This window comes from Schistocerca gregaria, chromosome 2, assembly GCF_023897955.1.
Source record: "Schistocerca gregaria isolate iqSchGreg1 chromosome 2, iqSchGreg1.2, whole genome shotgun sequence".
In the NCBI taxonomy this organism is placed as follows: Eukaryota; Metazoa; Arthropoda; class Insecta; order Orthoptera; family Acrididae; genus Schistocerca; species Schistocerca gregaria.
Genome location: NC_064921.1, coordinates 813,223,415 through 813,239,010, shown reverse-complemented (window position 1 = coordinate 813,239,010; position 15,596 = coordinate 813,223,415). Strand labels below are relative to the sequence as shown.

General features: G+C 40.9%; 1 protein-coding gene across 3 annotated transcripts in view; it reads right to left on the bottom strand.

Moving 5' to 3' along the window:
* Positions 1-225: 225 nt before the first annotated feature.
* The window catches only part of LOC126335122 (uncharacterized), a 272,304-nt gene continuing 256,933 nt past the window's right edge, over positions 226-15,596 (bottom strand). For 2 of the 3 annotated variants that reach the window (XM_049998077.1, XM_049998078.1), the window contains exons 20-21: positions 771-893; positions 226-489 (exon numbers count right to left, since the gene is read on the bottom strand). In XM_049998077.1, coding sequence (XP_049854034.1) covers positions 365-489; positions 771-893 — 248 coding nt within the window. In that variant the 3' untranslated portion in view covers positions 226-364. The remainder of the gene's footprint in view (positions 490-770; positions 894-15,596) is intronic. The other variant, XM_049998079.1, reaches the window with a different exon arrangement.

Genomic DNA, 15,596 nt, shown 5'->3' with positions numbered 1-15,596 from the left:
ATTATTATTATTATTATTATTATTATTATTATTATTATACTTTCTTGCTGCACCAGCAGTTCAAAAATGTGTGTTTTGAGACTGTCAACAGAACAATGCATTTGTGAATATATTTACAACTTCACATATGCAAAGCTTTTGTGAATATATCTACTGCTTCACACATGCATGTGCATGTGCATGTGCATGTACATGTGCATGTGCACAAATACATGAGAAAGCCAATTAAAACTGACCAAATTTTTAATGTACTTTGTATAAATTTGTACATGTCAATAACATAAAAACTCAATTCAAAATACATTGAGAACTTATTGTCTAATATATCACAGATTTGACTCATTACTACATTTAACTAGCAGCATTACATGGATTGTAATTCAGGATTAATGCAGACATCTTCATTGTCTAAAACATAGAGGACTAATTCACCAACATCATGGCCATTGCCCTGAATGATAGTTCCATCCTCCAAGATGAAGGCATTTTCTGGAACACATGGGAAACATACAGCAGTGTAAATTGCAGGTAAATCTTTTTTGCATCACTAAAACATTTAGTTACATGTCACAAATATTATTTCAGTTGTTTTACATAAAATGTATGCAGATAAAATGTTATATTGAGGCTTGGAAGGAACAGGCTAATAAAAATTATGAACCTTCTTATAATAGACAAGAAATGCAGCATATTCACAAATAGGTCTCACACAGAAGGAATAATGCCCCTTTAATATGCACTTACTGAATTTGGACAACATGAAAACTCACCAACTGCTATATTAGTGGAATTCTGAATTTCAGATTCAGGAAGATGCTGGCTTGTCAGTGTTTCAGGCTGGTGATTTTCCACAGAAACTGGCAAATCAGAAACAGTCAAAAGAATTTCAGTACCTGTAGAAGTAAAAAAAATGTTTTGAACTGCTGTGCTCTGTGAACTGATAGCAAGCGAAAAAATCATCTAAACATTCCAGATTTTTTGTGAATTTTCACCAATTAACACATTAATAATTGTATATGGTCAGCAAGTGTAATAATTGCAACTTTTGTCACTGCATTTATCCTTTCTAGTCATGTCCAATATTTATGAAAATATGCTATTAAATATTAGAATATAACTATGCTATTACATATTAGAATATAAACTTCGCTTAGTTCACATGAAATGAGTGATGACTTATGTTGAAAGTGGTGGGAAAGGCAGAATTATTGTGAAGGAGAAAATGGCATAAAATGGATTGAATGGGGGAGGAAGGAGGAGAGATACTTTAAAGTATGAGGGACTGCTTAGATTAATTTATACCAGAAGGAAGTCCTCAAACAGAAGGAAGCAGATAAGAAAAATCAAAGAAAAAATTCACCATTGCCATCAACTCTATCTGTTTAACTATTATCTCTCTCACTATTAAGAAACTATTTCCAGTGACATATTTGTGCATGATAGTTTTGTGAGCCGGTATTGTGTTCTTTCTCTACAACAAGTTCCATACAAATAAATGAGTTTTGTGGCATTCTATGTTGGTTTACTGCAGAAGGGTTCTTGCAGTCTATTGTTGTTGTTGTTGTTGTTGTTGTTGTTGTTGTCTTCAGTCCTGAGACTGGTTTGATGCAGCTCTCCATGCTACTCTATCCTGTGCAAGCTTCTTCATCTCCTAGTACCTCCTGCAACCTACATCCTTCTGAATCTGCTTAGTGTAGTCATCTTTTGGTCTCCCTCTACGATTTTTACCCTCCACGCTGCCCTCCAATACTAAATTGGTGATCCCTTGATGCCTCAGAACATATCCTACCAACCGATCCCTTCTTCTGGTCAAGTTGTGCCACAAACTTCTCTTCTCCCCAATCGTATTCAATACTTCCTCATTAGTTATGTGATCTACCCATCTAATCTTCAGCATTCTTCTATAGCACCACATTTCAAAAGCTTCTATTCTCTTCTTGTCCAAACTATTTATCGTCCATGTTTCACTTCCATACATGGCTACACTCCATACAAATACTTTCAGAAACGACTTCCTGACACTTAAATCTATACTCGATGTTAACAAATTTCTCTTCTTCAGAAACGCTTTCCTTGCCATTGCCAGTCTACATCTTATATCCTCTCTACTTCGACCATCATCAGTTATTTTGCTCCCCAAATAGAAAAACTCCTTTACTACTTTAAGTGTCTCATTTCCTAATCTAATTCCATCACCCTCACCCGACTTAATTCGACTACATTCCATTATCCTCGTTTTGCTTTTGTTGATGTTCATCTTATATCCTCCTCTCAAGACACTGTCCATTCCATTCAACTGCTTTTCCAAGTCCTTTGCTGTCTCTGTCAGAATTACAATGTCATTGGCGAACCTCAAAGTTTTTATTTCTTCTCCATGGATTTTAATACCTACTCCGAATTTTTCTTTTGTTGCTGTCACTGGTGGCTCAATATACAGATTGAATAACATCGGGGAGAGACTACAACCCTGTCTCACTCCCTTCCCAACCACACTTCCCTTTCATGTCCCTCAACTCTTATAACTGCCATCTGGTTTCTGAACAAATTGTAAATAGCCTTTCGCTCCCTGTATTTTACCCCTGCCACCTTCAGAATTTGAAAGAGAGTATTCCAGTCAACATTGTCAAAAGCTTTCTCTAAGTCTACAAATGCTAGAAACATAGGTTTGCCCTTCCTTAATCTAGCTTCTAAGATAAGTCGTAGGGTCAGTATTGCCTCACACGTTCCAACATATCTACGGAATCCAAACTGATGTTCCCCGAGATCGGCTTGTACTAGTTTTTCCATTCGTCTGTAAAGAATTCGCGTTAGTATTTTGCAGCTGTGACTTATTAAACTGATAGTTCGGTAATTTTCACATGTGTCAACACCTGCTTTCTTTGGGATTGGAATTATTATATTCTTCTTGAAGTCTGAGGGTATTTCGCCTGTCTCATACATTTTGCTCACCAGATGGTAGAGTTTTGTCAGGACTGGCTCTCCCAAGGCCGTCAGTAGTTCCAATGGAATGTTGTCTACTCCGGGGGCCTTGTTTTGACTCAGGTCTTTCAGTGCTCTGTCAAACTCTTCACGCAGTACCATATCTCCCATTTCTTCTTCATCTACATCCTCTTTCATTTCCATAATATTGTCCTTAAGCACATCGCCCTTGTATAGACCCTCTATATACTCCTTCCACCTTTCTGCTTTCCCTTCTTTGCTTAGAACTGGGTTTCCACCTGAGCTCTTGATGTTCATACAAGTGGTTCTCTTATCTCCAAAAGTCTCTTTAATTTTCCTGTAGGCAGTATCTATCTTACCCCTAGTGAGATAAGCCTCTACTACCTTACATTTGTCCTCTAGCCATCCCTGCTTAGCCATTTTGCACTTCCTGTTGATCTCATTTTTGAGACATCTGTATTCCTTTTTGTCTGCTTCATTTACTGCATTTTTATGTTTTCTCCTTTCATCAATTAAATTTAATATATCTTCTGTTACCCAAGGATTTCTACCAGCCCTCGTCTTTTTACCTACTTAATCCTCTGCTGCCTTCACTACTTCATCCCTCAGAGCTACCCATTCTTCTTCTACTGTATTTCTTTTCTCCATTCATGTCAATTGCTCCCTTATGCTCTCCCTGAAACTCTGTAGAACCTCTGGTTCTTTCAGTTTATCCATGACCCATCTCCTTAAATTCCCGCCTTTTTGCAGTTTCTTCAGTTTTAATCTACAGGTCATAAGCAATAGATTGTGGTCAGAGTCCACATCTACCCCTGGAAATGTCTTACAATTTAAAACCTGGTTCCTAAATCTCTGCCGTACCATTATATAATCTATCGGAAACCTGTCAGTATCTTCAGGCTTCTTCCATGTATACAGCCTTCTTTTATGATTCTTGAACCAAGTGTTACCTATGATTAAGTTGTGCTCTGTGCAGAATTCTACCAGGCGGCTTCCTCTTTCATTTCTTTGCCCCAGTCCATATTCACCTACTACGTTTCCTTCTCTCCCTTTTCCTACTACCGAATTCCAGTCACCCATGACTATTAAATTTTCGTCACCCTTCACTATCTGAATTATTTCTTTTACTTGATCATACATTTCTTCAATTTCTTCGTCATCTGCAGAGCTAGTTGGCATATAAACTTGTACTACTGTAGTAGGTGTGGGCTTCGTATCTATCTTGGCCACAATAATGCGTTCTCTATGCTGTTTGTAGTAGCTTACCCGCATTCCTATTTTCCTATTCATTATTAAACCTACTCCTGCATTACCCCTATTTCATTTTGTGTTTATAATCCTATAGTCACCTGATCAGAAGTCTTGTTCCTCCTGCCACTGAACTTCACTAATTCCCACTATATCTAACTTTAACCTATCCATTTCCCTTTTTAAATTTTCTAACCTACCTGCCCGATTAAGGTATCTGACATTCCACGCTCCAATCCGTAGAATGCCAGTTTTCTTTCTCCTGATAACGACATCCTCTTGAGTAGTTCCTGCCCGGAGATCCGAATGGGGGATTATTTTACCTCCGGAATATTTTACCCAAGAGGACGCCATCATAATTTAATCATACAGTAATGCTGCATGCCCTCGGGAAAAATTACAGCCGTAGTTTCCCCTTGCTTTCAGCCGTTCGCAGCACCAGCACAGCAAGGCCATTTTGGTTATTGTTACAAGGCCAGATCAGTCACTCATCCAGACTGTTGCCCCTGCAACTACTGAAAAGGCTGCTACCCCTCTTCAGGAACCACACGTTTGTCTGACCTCTCAACAGATACCCCTCCGTTGTGGTTGCACCTACGGTACGACTATCTGTATCGCTGAGGCACGCAAGCATCCCCACCAACGGCAAGGCCCATGGTTCATGGGGGGAGGAGTCTATTGTTAAATGTCATATATAAGAACTGACACTAATGAACTGGCAAGGGAAACTCCCCACTGCTTCTCCCTCAGATTTAGCGGTACGATGGCGTAGTGGATAGGCCGTCAAAAACTGAACACAGATCAAGCACAAAAACAGGAAGAAGATGTACTGAAATCTGAAAAAAGAAACAAAACTGAAACAGTGAACAGTCCAATCTCAAAATGTGCAACATTGAGCTAATTTGAATAGCAATGGCATAATGGTTATGTGGCCATGGTGTTTGACTGCAAAGGGAGAAACATATGTTCAAATCTTCCTTATGCCCCATGATTTCTCTCCTTCTTCTTCCTCCTCTTCTTCTTCTTCTTCCTCTTCATCTTTTCACAGAATTATGAACTGTCCATCCAGTCACTGATGTGTATGTTTTCTGTATTCAAATTTTTATCTGTGTTGTGGTGTAACATCTGTTTGTAAAAGCGAGGTGTAAGAAAGGGACCTTAGGTGTATGTATCTCCCTGTTGTTCTACACAAGTACCACATCTTAAGACTCTTGTTCCATTTTGGAAGTTTTGACCTTTGAATTCCTTTGTTGTAATGTGGCTCAAACCTGCTTATCTGTTGCTTTCATTTCTGTGAGAGGTCTGCACGGCATTTCGCCTGCTCTCACTCTTCATCACATTTACTTGTGATGGTGATATATTGTTACCATATGACTCATATTCATCTTGAGCTTGGACTGTTCACTGTTTCTAGTTTGTTTCTTTTTTCACAGTTCGGTACACATTCTTCCTGTTTACATGCTTGATCTGTGTTCAGTTGCAGGCAGGCATGATTAAAAGACACTCAAATGTAGCTGTTGGCCACAAACTTCCTCAGTGAACACGCAAGCAAGCACACCTCATGCACACACGACTGCCAACATCGCATGGGATGCAAGCAGCAATCTGAACGGGAAGTGGAAGGGGAAGGGGAAGGGGAAGGGGAAGGGGAAGGGGAAGGGGAAGGGGAAGGGGAAGGGGAAGAGATAGTAGTGCACAATTGGGGAGACAGACGAACACTGTCTGATAGTGTGTGCAGGGACTAGAATCCAAAAGGTGCAGTATCAGGAGGTTGTGGGGCAGGGAGGTGGGGAAAAAAGGAACAAAAAATGAGTAAATATGGGTGGATGTGTTGACAATGGCTGCAAATAGAAAGGGTGGGAGACGAGAATGGGTAGGAGATGATAAAGACGTAGTGGGTGGAAAATGTTGGATGGAGGGTGTAGGGACAGTTTGTTACCATAGGTTGAGGATAGAACGATTACGGGAGCGGAGAATGTGTTGTAAGGATAACTCCCATCTGCACAGTTCAGAAAAGCTGGTGGTGGAGGGAAGGAGCCAGATGGCTCGGGTATTGAAGCAGCCATTGTAATCAAGTATGTTCGGTTCAGCTGCCCACAGGGTGGGCACAACATGCTCTTGGCCACAGTCTAGTAGTACCCATTCATTCTTGTGGTCAGTCGGTTGGTAGTCATATCAATATAAAAACCTGTGCAATGATTGCAGAAGAGCTGGTAAATGACATGGCTGCTTTCAAAGGTGGCCTGGCCTCTGATGGAGTCAGATAAACCTATCACAAGACTGGAAGAGGAAGTACTGGGAGGGTGGATTGGGCAGGTTTTGCACCTGGGTCTTTGACAGGTATATGATCCTTGTGACAAGGGTTTGGGATTAGGAGTGACATAGGGACAGACTAGACTGTTGTGGAGGTTGGGCATGCGACAGACCACCAATTTAGGAGAGTTGGGAAGTATCACGAGTAGGATGTCCCTCATTTCAGGGCACAATTATAGGTAATCAAAGCCCTGATGAAAGATGTGGTTCAGTTGTTACAGTCCAGGATGGTACTGGGTGAAGACGGAGACACTTCTTTGTGTCTGGTTTTTGGGGAAATGGCACAGGAAATCTGTTTGCAGACTAGGTCTAGGGGAAATGTGAAAGCCTTGGTGAGACCCTCAGCAAGGGAGTTTTTGTCACTGCAGATATACTGTCCGCAGGTACTCAGGCTATATGGGAGGGAATTTTTGGTGTGAAAGGGATGACAGCTATCAAAATGCAGGTACTGTTGGTGGTTTGTGGTTTTAATGTGGACAGAGGTGCAGATGGAACTATCAGAGAGGAAAAGGTCAACATCTAGGAAGGTGGCAGGCTGGGTTGAGAAGGATCACGTGAAGCAGATGGGAGAGAAGGTGTTGAGGTTGTGAAGGAACAAAGATAGGGTGTCTTGGCCCTGGGTCCAGATCATGAAGATATCATCAATGAACCTGAACCAGACTAGGGGTTTGGTGTTTTTGGAGGCTAGAAAGGTCTCTTCTAGATGGCCCATAAGAAAGGCTGCCATAGGTGGGTACCATGCAAGTGCCCATGGCTGTGCCACGGATTTGTTTATATACCTTCCTTTAAAATGAGAACTTGTTGTGGGTTAGGATAAAGCTAGTAAGGTGCATGGGGAATGAAGTAATGGATTTGGAGTCTGAAGGACGTTGGGAAAGGTAGTGTTCAATAGTAGTAAGATCATGCAAATGAGGTTATGTTGGTCTATAGGGAGGTGGCATCAACAATGACAAGTAGGGATCCAGGAGGTAAAGGGGTGGGTATGGTGCAGAGTTGGTGGAGGAAGTGGTTGGTGTCTTTGACATGAGAGGCTAGATTATGGGCAATTGTTTGGATGTGTTGGTCAATGAGTGCCAAAATTCTTTTTTTTTGGGGGGGGGGGGGGGGGGCACAATAACCAGCTGCAATGGGGTATCCAGGATGTTGGATTGGTGGATTGGTAGATTCTGGAGAGCAGGTAGAAGACAAGTGTGCAGCGTATCATAGGAATGAGGAGGGAAATGGATTCAGGGGAGATGTTCTGGGAATGGCTTAAGGCCTTAAGCAGGGACTAGAGTTTTTGTTGGCATAGTTTATAGGTGGAGGAGTCAGACAATTGATGGAGGCCTTCTGCTAGATAGTCACAGCGATTCATCACAACAGTGGTGAAACCATTGTCTGCAGGTAGGATGATTAGGTCAGGATTTGTTTTGAGGTTGTGTACAACTGTTCTTTCTTCTACTGAAAGATTGGTGTTCTGGAAGAGATCTGGGGAAGGATGGTAAGGCTAAGTTGGAAGTAAAGTATTCCTGAAGGTGATCAGTGGGTGGCTCGGTGGGAGGATCACGGTTGGATGGTTGTACAAACTGAAAGGGGCAGGGTTCAATGTTGGAATTAGGATGGTTATGGTCAAAGGGATTGGCAACAAAGAAGTGCTTCAATTGCAGGGCTCGGGAGAAGAAAAGTAGGTCTTTGACAAGTCCAGCATCGTTAAATTTGGGTGTAGGGAAAAGGTGAGGCCTTTGAATAGGACTGAAGCTTCTGTGGAGCTGGAGTTTTGGTGGAAAGGTTAACAACAGCATTACGAAAATGTTATTTGCAGCCCTCTGCCAATGCGTCCACCCGTCTTTCCCCACTACTCTTGTTTTTCATTCCTTTTTTCCCCACTTCCCAACTCCACAATCTTCTGACACTGCATCTGTTGGAGTCTAGGTCCTGCACACTCCACCAGGAAGCATTCATCTCTCTCCCCACCCATACACTACTATCCCTTCCCCTTCCCTACCCCCCCTCCAGATTTCTGCTTGTATCCCACGTGATGTTGCATTCCGGCCCAAGATGCTGGAGTTGGTGCTTGTGTGTACGTGAGGTGTGCTTGCTTGCTTTTGTGTGTGTGTGTGTGTGTGTGTGTGTGTGTGTGTGTGTGTGTGTGTCTTTTTTACTGGTGAAGGCTGTGGCCAAAATCAACATGTGAGGGTATCTACATGTGAGTGTCTTTTAATCATGCCTGTCTGCAACATCACTTGTCTTCTTTATGGTAAGTAGCAATCTATCTTTTCCTACATTTTTGACATTCCTACTTAGTTTTTCCATTGTCTGATCTGTGTTCAGGTTTTGACGGACTATCCACTGGACCATTTTACCACTAAATATGAGTGGCATGCGATGAGGAGTTTCCCTTGTGAGACTGATATTGAAAATTAGTATACTTTCTAGAAACCTTAAGTCAGTAGTTGTGGCCTTCAAAATATGATTCATTTGAGTCCACTCAGGTATGCATTCACTCCATCCACTGCTCAAAAAACTTCTGCTTGGCACTTTTCATAACATTGCACAGACTCATTTTTACTTTGTGGCAGAGAGCAAGAACGCATCTATATTAAGCCAAGTGTCCATTGCCACTGAACTGATCAATTTTAATTACATTCACCAACCCATAAAGATACAGCTTGAGGATGAAAAACAGTCAAACACTTAAACACAACTACAAATAATCAGTTAGTAATGCTAGCCATCTCATTCTTTTGTTTTGAGGTACACTATCCTCTCTCTGGCAAGAGAATCATATTCACAAAAAAAAATCCTAAATCTCTATCACCATCCATAGTGTGTAATTTCCTAATCAATCACAATAATACTACTTTCTGCAAACCCAAGCCTGCCATATCACACCACTGTGAATATTCCAGCTGTGTGACCTACTCGTTTTACCCAGCTACCTACCTCTTACTACCATCATCTAATCTCCATTACAAGTACAGTCATTTGTGAAAACACTCATGTTATTTGCCACCTCTGCTGCTCTCATTGTGCAGTACTTTATGTGGACATGATCTTACAAGTCACCCCTCTATGACAAGATGCAACGAAGGGCTATTTCAGTCATGCTTTAATTGAGAGTAGTATAAGAATTATGGGAACCACATTAAAAAGAACTTCACAACTCATATGACAGAATCCCCACATCCAGCATCAATTACTGTAAATTTTACTTGTTGAAAAGAAAAACAGAAAATGATGGTTTAATGTTACATCAATGGTAAGATCATTGGACGTCGAATACAAGCTTGCATCAAACAACAATGTGGCAGGAAATCAGCTATGTCTTTTTCAAGGGAAGCATGCTCCCATCTATCTGTCTCCTATAATTTAGGAGGAGTGCAGTAAACCTAAACAAGGTTAGCTGGCACACTGCCCCCACTCCCTCACTACCTCCCTTATAAGAGACCCATGCGTTACTGCATCATATTTCTGAATGTAAATGCTGGTGTCTGATTTACAGCACATCTTATATTACTCACCGTACAACTTTCCATGCCTCTTCCCCTGTTCAGCCATCCCTCTTCCTTCTTTGTACCTATTATCTTCCAATTTTTTCATGCTATCTTAGGTCTCAGTCAACCAACAATAGCCACTTTTAAATGTTGTACCCATGTTTTCATAACCATTTATTACTTTGTTCACAGTCTTTCATTTGAACCATTGTTTGCTGCTCCTGCTCTTCCCCCACTCCCACCTCCCTCCCCCACCCTCCTCATCCTTTTGTCACTAATTTAGCAGCTGTCTGCTCTATCCTCATGTATGAAAACTTGCTTTGCCCTTTGTTCAATTCTCAGGGCCCTCCCAGAACTACTATTCTCATATATTACTTCCCCTCTCATCTCTATCTCTACACATTCTGTGCCATCCTCTTACCTGTCACCTTTACAACATTCCAAGCCTCCTCAGCACAAGGGAAACATTCTTGTCATGTTACAGTCTCAGAAGTCTGTCTCTCTGTGCGCGTGCGCGCGTGTGCGTGTGTGTGAGTGTGTGTGCGCGCGCCAACTGACTCCAGCTAACTTACGCATCACTACGGAAATTATTGATGAACTGTTGCAGGCAGGCATTGTTTGCCAATTTAGCAGCTCAAAAGTGTCACCGGTAAAATTAGTACCAAAGAAGTTGAGAATTTGACACTCTGCACGGAGTACAGAGTTTTTAACTCCCATATGGTGCATGTCAGCTAGCTGATACCCAATGTACAGTAGTCAGGGCATCCATATTCAGCACGAATGACTTTATGAAGGTTTACCTAACAATTGTCATGCACAAGATGATATGAAAACTGCACCTATAGCACCATTCAGTCTTTTTGAATATCTGTTGAAGAATTTAGCTCAGATACGGCAATGCTTCAGTGATAAAAGATTTTTTCAGTTTAATTTCTGCTGCATCTGTTTGGATGACATCCTCATGTTTTCGGCTACACTTAAAGACAACAACCGACACCTCAAACAAGTTTTCACTGCCCTAAATGACAGAGGGGTGGTGATCAGTGAGGAAAAATCTGATTTACAGAAAAAAGAAGTTACCTTCCTTGGGCACACAGTGCTGCATGATCAGACCAATGCCAGACTGAGCTGACACTGTTAGATGATTTCCCCTCCCCCAGAACTATAAGGAGCTCCATAAATTCTTCATAATTTTGAATTTTTAACAGTGGTACAAACAGCAAGCCTCTGAGATGCTAGCAGGATCTAACAAGCAAAGAAAAAAGGAAGACTGAGTGGACTGTTGTGATGAAGAATGCTTTGAACTTGCTAAGAATGACCTTGCACATGCAATCAGTTTGGCACACCCTATTCTAGGTGCACAGCTTGCAGTTACCATGGATGTGAGGACTCTGCGAATTGCACCATTCGTGGAGTCCTCATATCCACGGTAACTGCGAGCTGCTGTAATATCTCTTTATATTCGATTAATTATTCTGATACAATTCTACACTTGAATGACATTTACAAAATTTCTATCTTCATACTCGCAGAATCCATGCGCAAAATAGTTTCATACAATAGCTATGCCATGAGCGCATAATTATTCTTTGCAATACTCTCTCTGGGGGTTATTAGAAAAAAAAGCTTCCGAGATTGTCTTCGTGCCGATTAGCCTGAGTTTTGGTTTGAAGAATTGTAATCTGATTATTGAGATTTATGACAGAAGATAACTAATACGAACTGTACGATTAAAAGGGAAATATATATATTGCTCCTTCATACAAAGGTGTGTATTTGACAATTGAGAATTAATGATATTCATTGATATATTGCGTGGTTGTTAATCAGAAGGGAACTTTCGAAAGACTGGATACGAACCTGCATTTAATAATCCAAGAGCTCCATTACTTCTTAGGAAGGTTAAACTTCATTAAAGCCAAATATCCGCTTGATCTGAGGTTTCTTGACTGATTATACAATGCTCCAAAAATTACGAGACATTTTATTTGTACAGATTAGCAGACTGCCGCAAAGCACGAGCCTGCATAGAAGAAGAATCATCGCCTGATTTCATTGTAACAAGTAAAATTTCAGAATCATTTTGTGTGACTGAGCTATGACTGTGTTTCATATCATGAATGATTGATTGTTCAGATGAATTGAGAACTACATAGATAGGAGGAAAAATTACACTGCGCATCTAGAATATGGTGTGCCAACCGTTCTGCAACAGCTAGTAGATCACAGAAACTTACATCCACACAAGCCAAATGATCGGCAACTGACTGCAATTTATGAGGCAGTGAGGTACTTCTGTGAAGAGATCGAAGGACATCATGTTATTGTGTTTATAGACAATAAACCACGAGTAGCTGCCATAAGGCATTCATCAAAGGATGTCAACCCTTGATGCTAACAACACCTGGTCCTTATTGCCCAGTACACTACAGATATACTACACCTGCATAGAGCTGACAATCTCATTGCCGACTACTTATCATGAGTCAATGTCCTCTCCCTCCAGTTTGCTAATGAGAAACTAGCCGTCAACCAATACAACAACACTAGCATTGTGGAGTTGATGTGCAGTCACAACACTGACCTACAAATTGGCATTTCAATCCCTAGGACAGGGATGTACATGTACACATCAATCTCATTGGCCCTCTACCAGAGTCAGAGGGATTCAGGTACTTACTGTCACTGATAGACAGAACTTCCTGGTGGGCAGAAGTAGCACTCTTCAAGGATGTCATGGCAGAATCCATTGCCCACTTTTTCGCAAAAACAAGGATAGTTGGGTTGGGTTGTTTTGGGGAAGGAGACCAGACAGCGAGGTCATCGGTCTCATCGGATTAGGGAAGGATGGGAAAGGAAGTCAGCCGTGCCCTTTCAAAGGAACCATTTGCCTGGAGCAATTTAGGGAAATCACAGAAAACTTAAATCAGGATGGCCGGACGCGCGATTGAACCGTCGTCGCCCCGAATGTGAGTCAAGTGTCTAACCAATGTGTCACCTTGCTCGGTCAAGGATAGTTCATTTTGACACACCAAACATGAAATTACTCATTAAGGCCATCAGTTCAAGTCAGCACTCTTCAGTGCTCTGTGTACCATCTGTGGAATCAACCATAACCACACTACAGCTTATCACCCCCAGAGTAATGCATTAGTCGAATGCTGTCTCAGGACTCTCAAAGGCACCCTTATGTTACAAGCTAGATTGTGAACTGAAGCTGTGTCATGGTTACTACTTGGTGTCTGAACTGCCTTCAAGAAGGATCTACAAGCATCCCACATCGAATTAGTATACGAGCAATCACTGGTGCTTCCTGCCAATTTTGTGCTATCCACACAAGACCCCCCTCTAGGCTATATGTTTACTCGCTTAACAGACAATGTAACCCAGAACTCATTATGGCACCTCAGAACCTCAACAAATTCACATTTGTGTGCTTAGTAACTGCTTCTATTTTGTACAGGCCACTCCTAATACAGTATTTTTCAATTTTAGGCAAGCCGTTGCCAGCTTCCCCAACTGTCAAACAATCACATGGCAGTGAGAAAGTTCTCTCTAATTTTATACACTGACATGTAGCAAATGTTGTATTTTTTCATTTTCATAGAGATGTTTTCCACTGTTTACAGCTGACAATCACTTTTAATGTTTACTTTCACATTAGGGCCTTTTATTTTCAATGTCTCTACAGTTTCAATGTCTGCCATTGTGCCTAAATAATTGGATCATCTGGATAATTTCATTATGTTTATTACACTTACATGTTTGAAAAGCAACTAGCAGTCCACAGTTCATATAATTTTGTAGTTTGATCAGGTCATCAAGTCGGAAGAGTATCTTTTCTCTGCCTACATTTTCGCATATTTTTACATGCCTGGGGGGAAGACCATCCTTGGATCCAAAATTACATGTCTTTAATGTTCACTTTTTTACAGTTGATAACCAGCACACCTGTAACCACCTATCTTAAAAATGGATGATCACTGGACTCAATGACTATGACTCTACTTACAAATACATCAAACAGAGTGAACTCAGGTGGAAGTTCTTGGTTTAACTTTGCAGCAGAAGCCTGGAAATGGCAGTTGAAATGTCAAAACTGGCTCTAGGCATCAGTCTGGCAGGTGTGAGAGCAATACCTGTGTGCATTTCAGTACCGCAAGCACTTAGAATTGACTCTCCTGAACTGCACAACAGGGATGCTTTCATTCAAGTTTTAGACATTAAACAGACAGAAAATTTTAAGAATGCATGAACAGGCTACATCTCTCCTGGTACTTTATTGCAGCAGATGCCTGGTGCCAGTGAAGGATTCATGTTGTGGATTGGTCAGTTTACCCCTCCAAGTTTTTCACTCTTGGTGCTTGGAGGTAAGGCAGACTGGACTTCAGACAGAAGTTACCAGAGCACTGATGAGACAAGCTGCAGCAGAATTGCTGTGCTGCCTGAAAGTATGATGTGTTGCTTCTGTGAGCTCTTGAATGACAGTTTTTGATGAGAACCAGCTCAGGCTTTTCGATTTAGGAACTTTCTGTAACTTTAAAGTCATTTGTGAGAAGTGTTACGGGCTTCTCTCAAATATTAACATAGCTACTATTTCAATAAAATAAGATGTGTCAGAACATGTTTCTCACCCAGATGTGATTCACTTCATGCATTGTGTTCCTGATAATGTTAGAATTTCCTTTCTGCTGCAAGGCACAGGCCAGTTTTGGTCACTCAACTTTGATTTGGAAATGGTGAATATTATTTTTGGTAATTCTTTGAATGTCTGAGACTGCATATGAGGAATTGCATGTGCACATTGCACTCTTCAGGGAACCTTACCCTTGATCAATAATAATGATTGTACATTATTACAACTTGCTTGTATGGTATCATAGTATTAAGACCATTTATGTGTTCCATGTAAATGGCATTCCAGGAGTATGCTCCATCTGTTAAATAAATGTTCTTCATACAGCTATAATTCATTAATTCCATGTGCATAGCAGCATTCCTTTCCTCCTCCTGTGATCTCTAGCATCAGCTACCCCTTAAGAGAAAGATACTAAGAAATGTTCAGTAATATGTAAACACTGGTGGGTTGATCTGAAGTTCAGCAGTTAAGAACATTTCACATTTTTTCCTTAAGATAGAAATTGGGGACAGAAATTGGGACTAATGCTTAATTAATATTTATGGAATTTATGGCAATTTGGCACTCAGGAGCTGGGTGACACTTCTAAGCACAATAACTATTTAAAAAGAAGCTCATGGCTATGAAAAGTCCTGATTTAGAGTGAAATTTTGAGCCGCCATAGAATTAACAGCCAATATTTATACAGGCAAGAAGTGTGGGCAGCTTTGATGTTCACTAAAAATTATTAATTTGTAAATCTCAATGAGTTAAACAACATGCTGAAATAAGAAACAACTCCATACTCACATGAAACTGATGGTACGAGATTACTGTAGGATTAATATTTACAAACTAAGTTAATACTGTGTGCCAGACCAAGCCATGTATCCAGAACCTTTTGTCATTTGTGAGCAGTGTGGTATCAATGATATGATGTGTGCACATGCACTGAAGTGATTCAATGTTTCAAATTTTTACATGTGTGCCTTCTTGGTATGTTG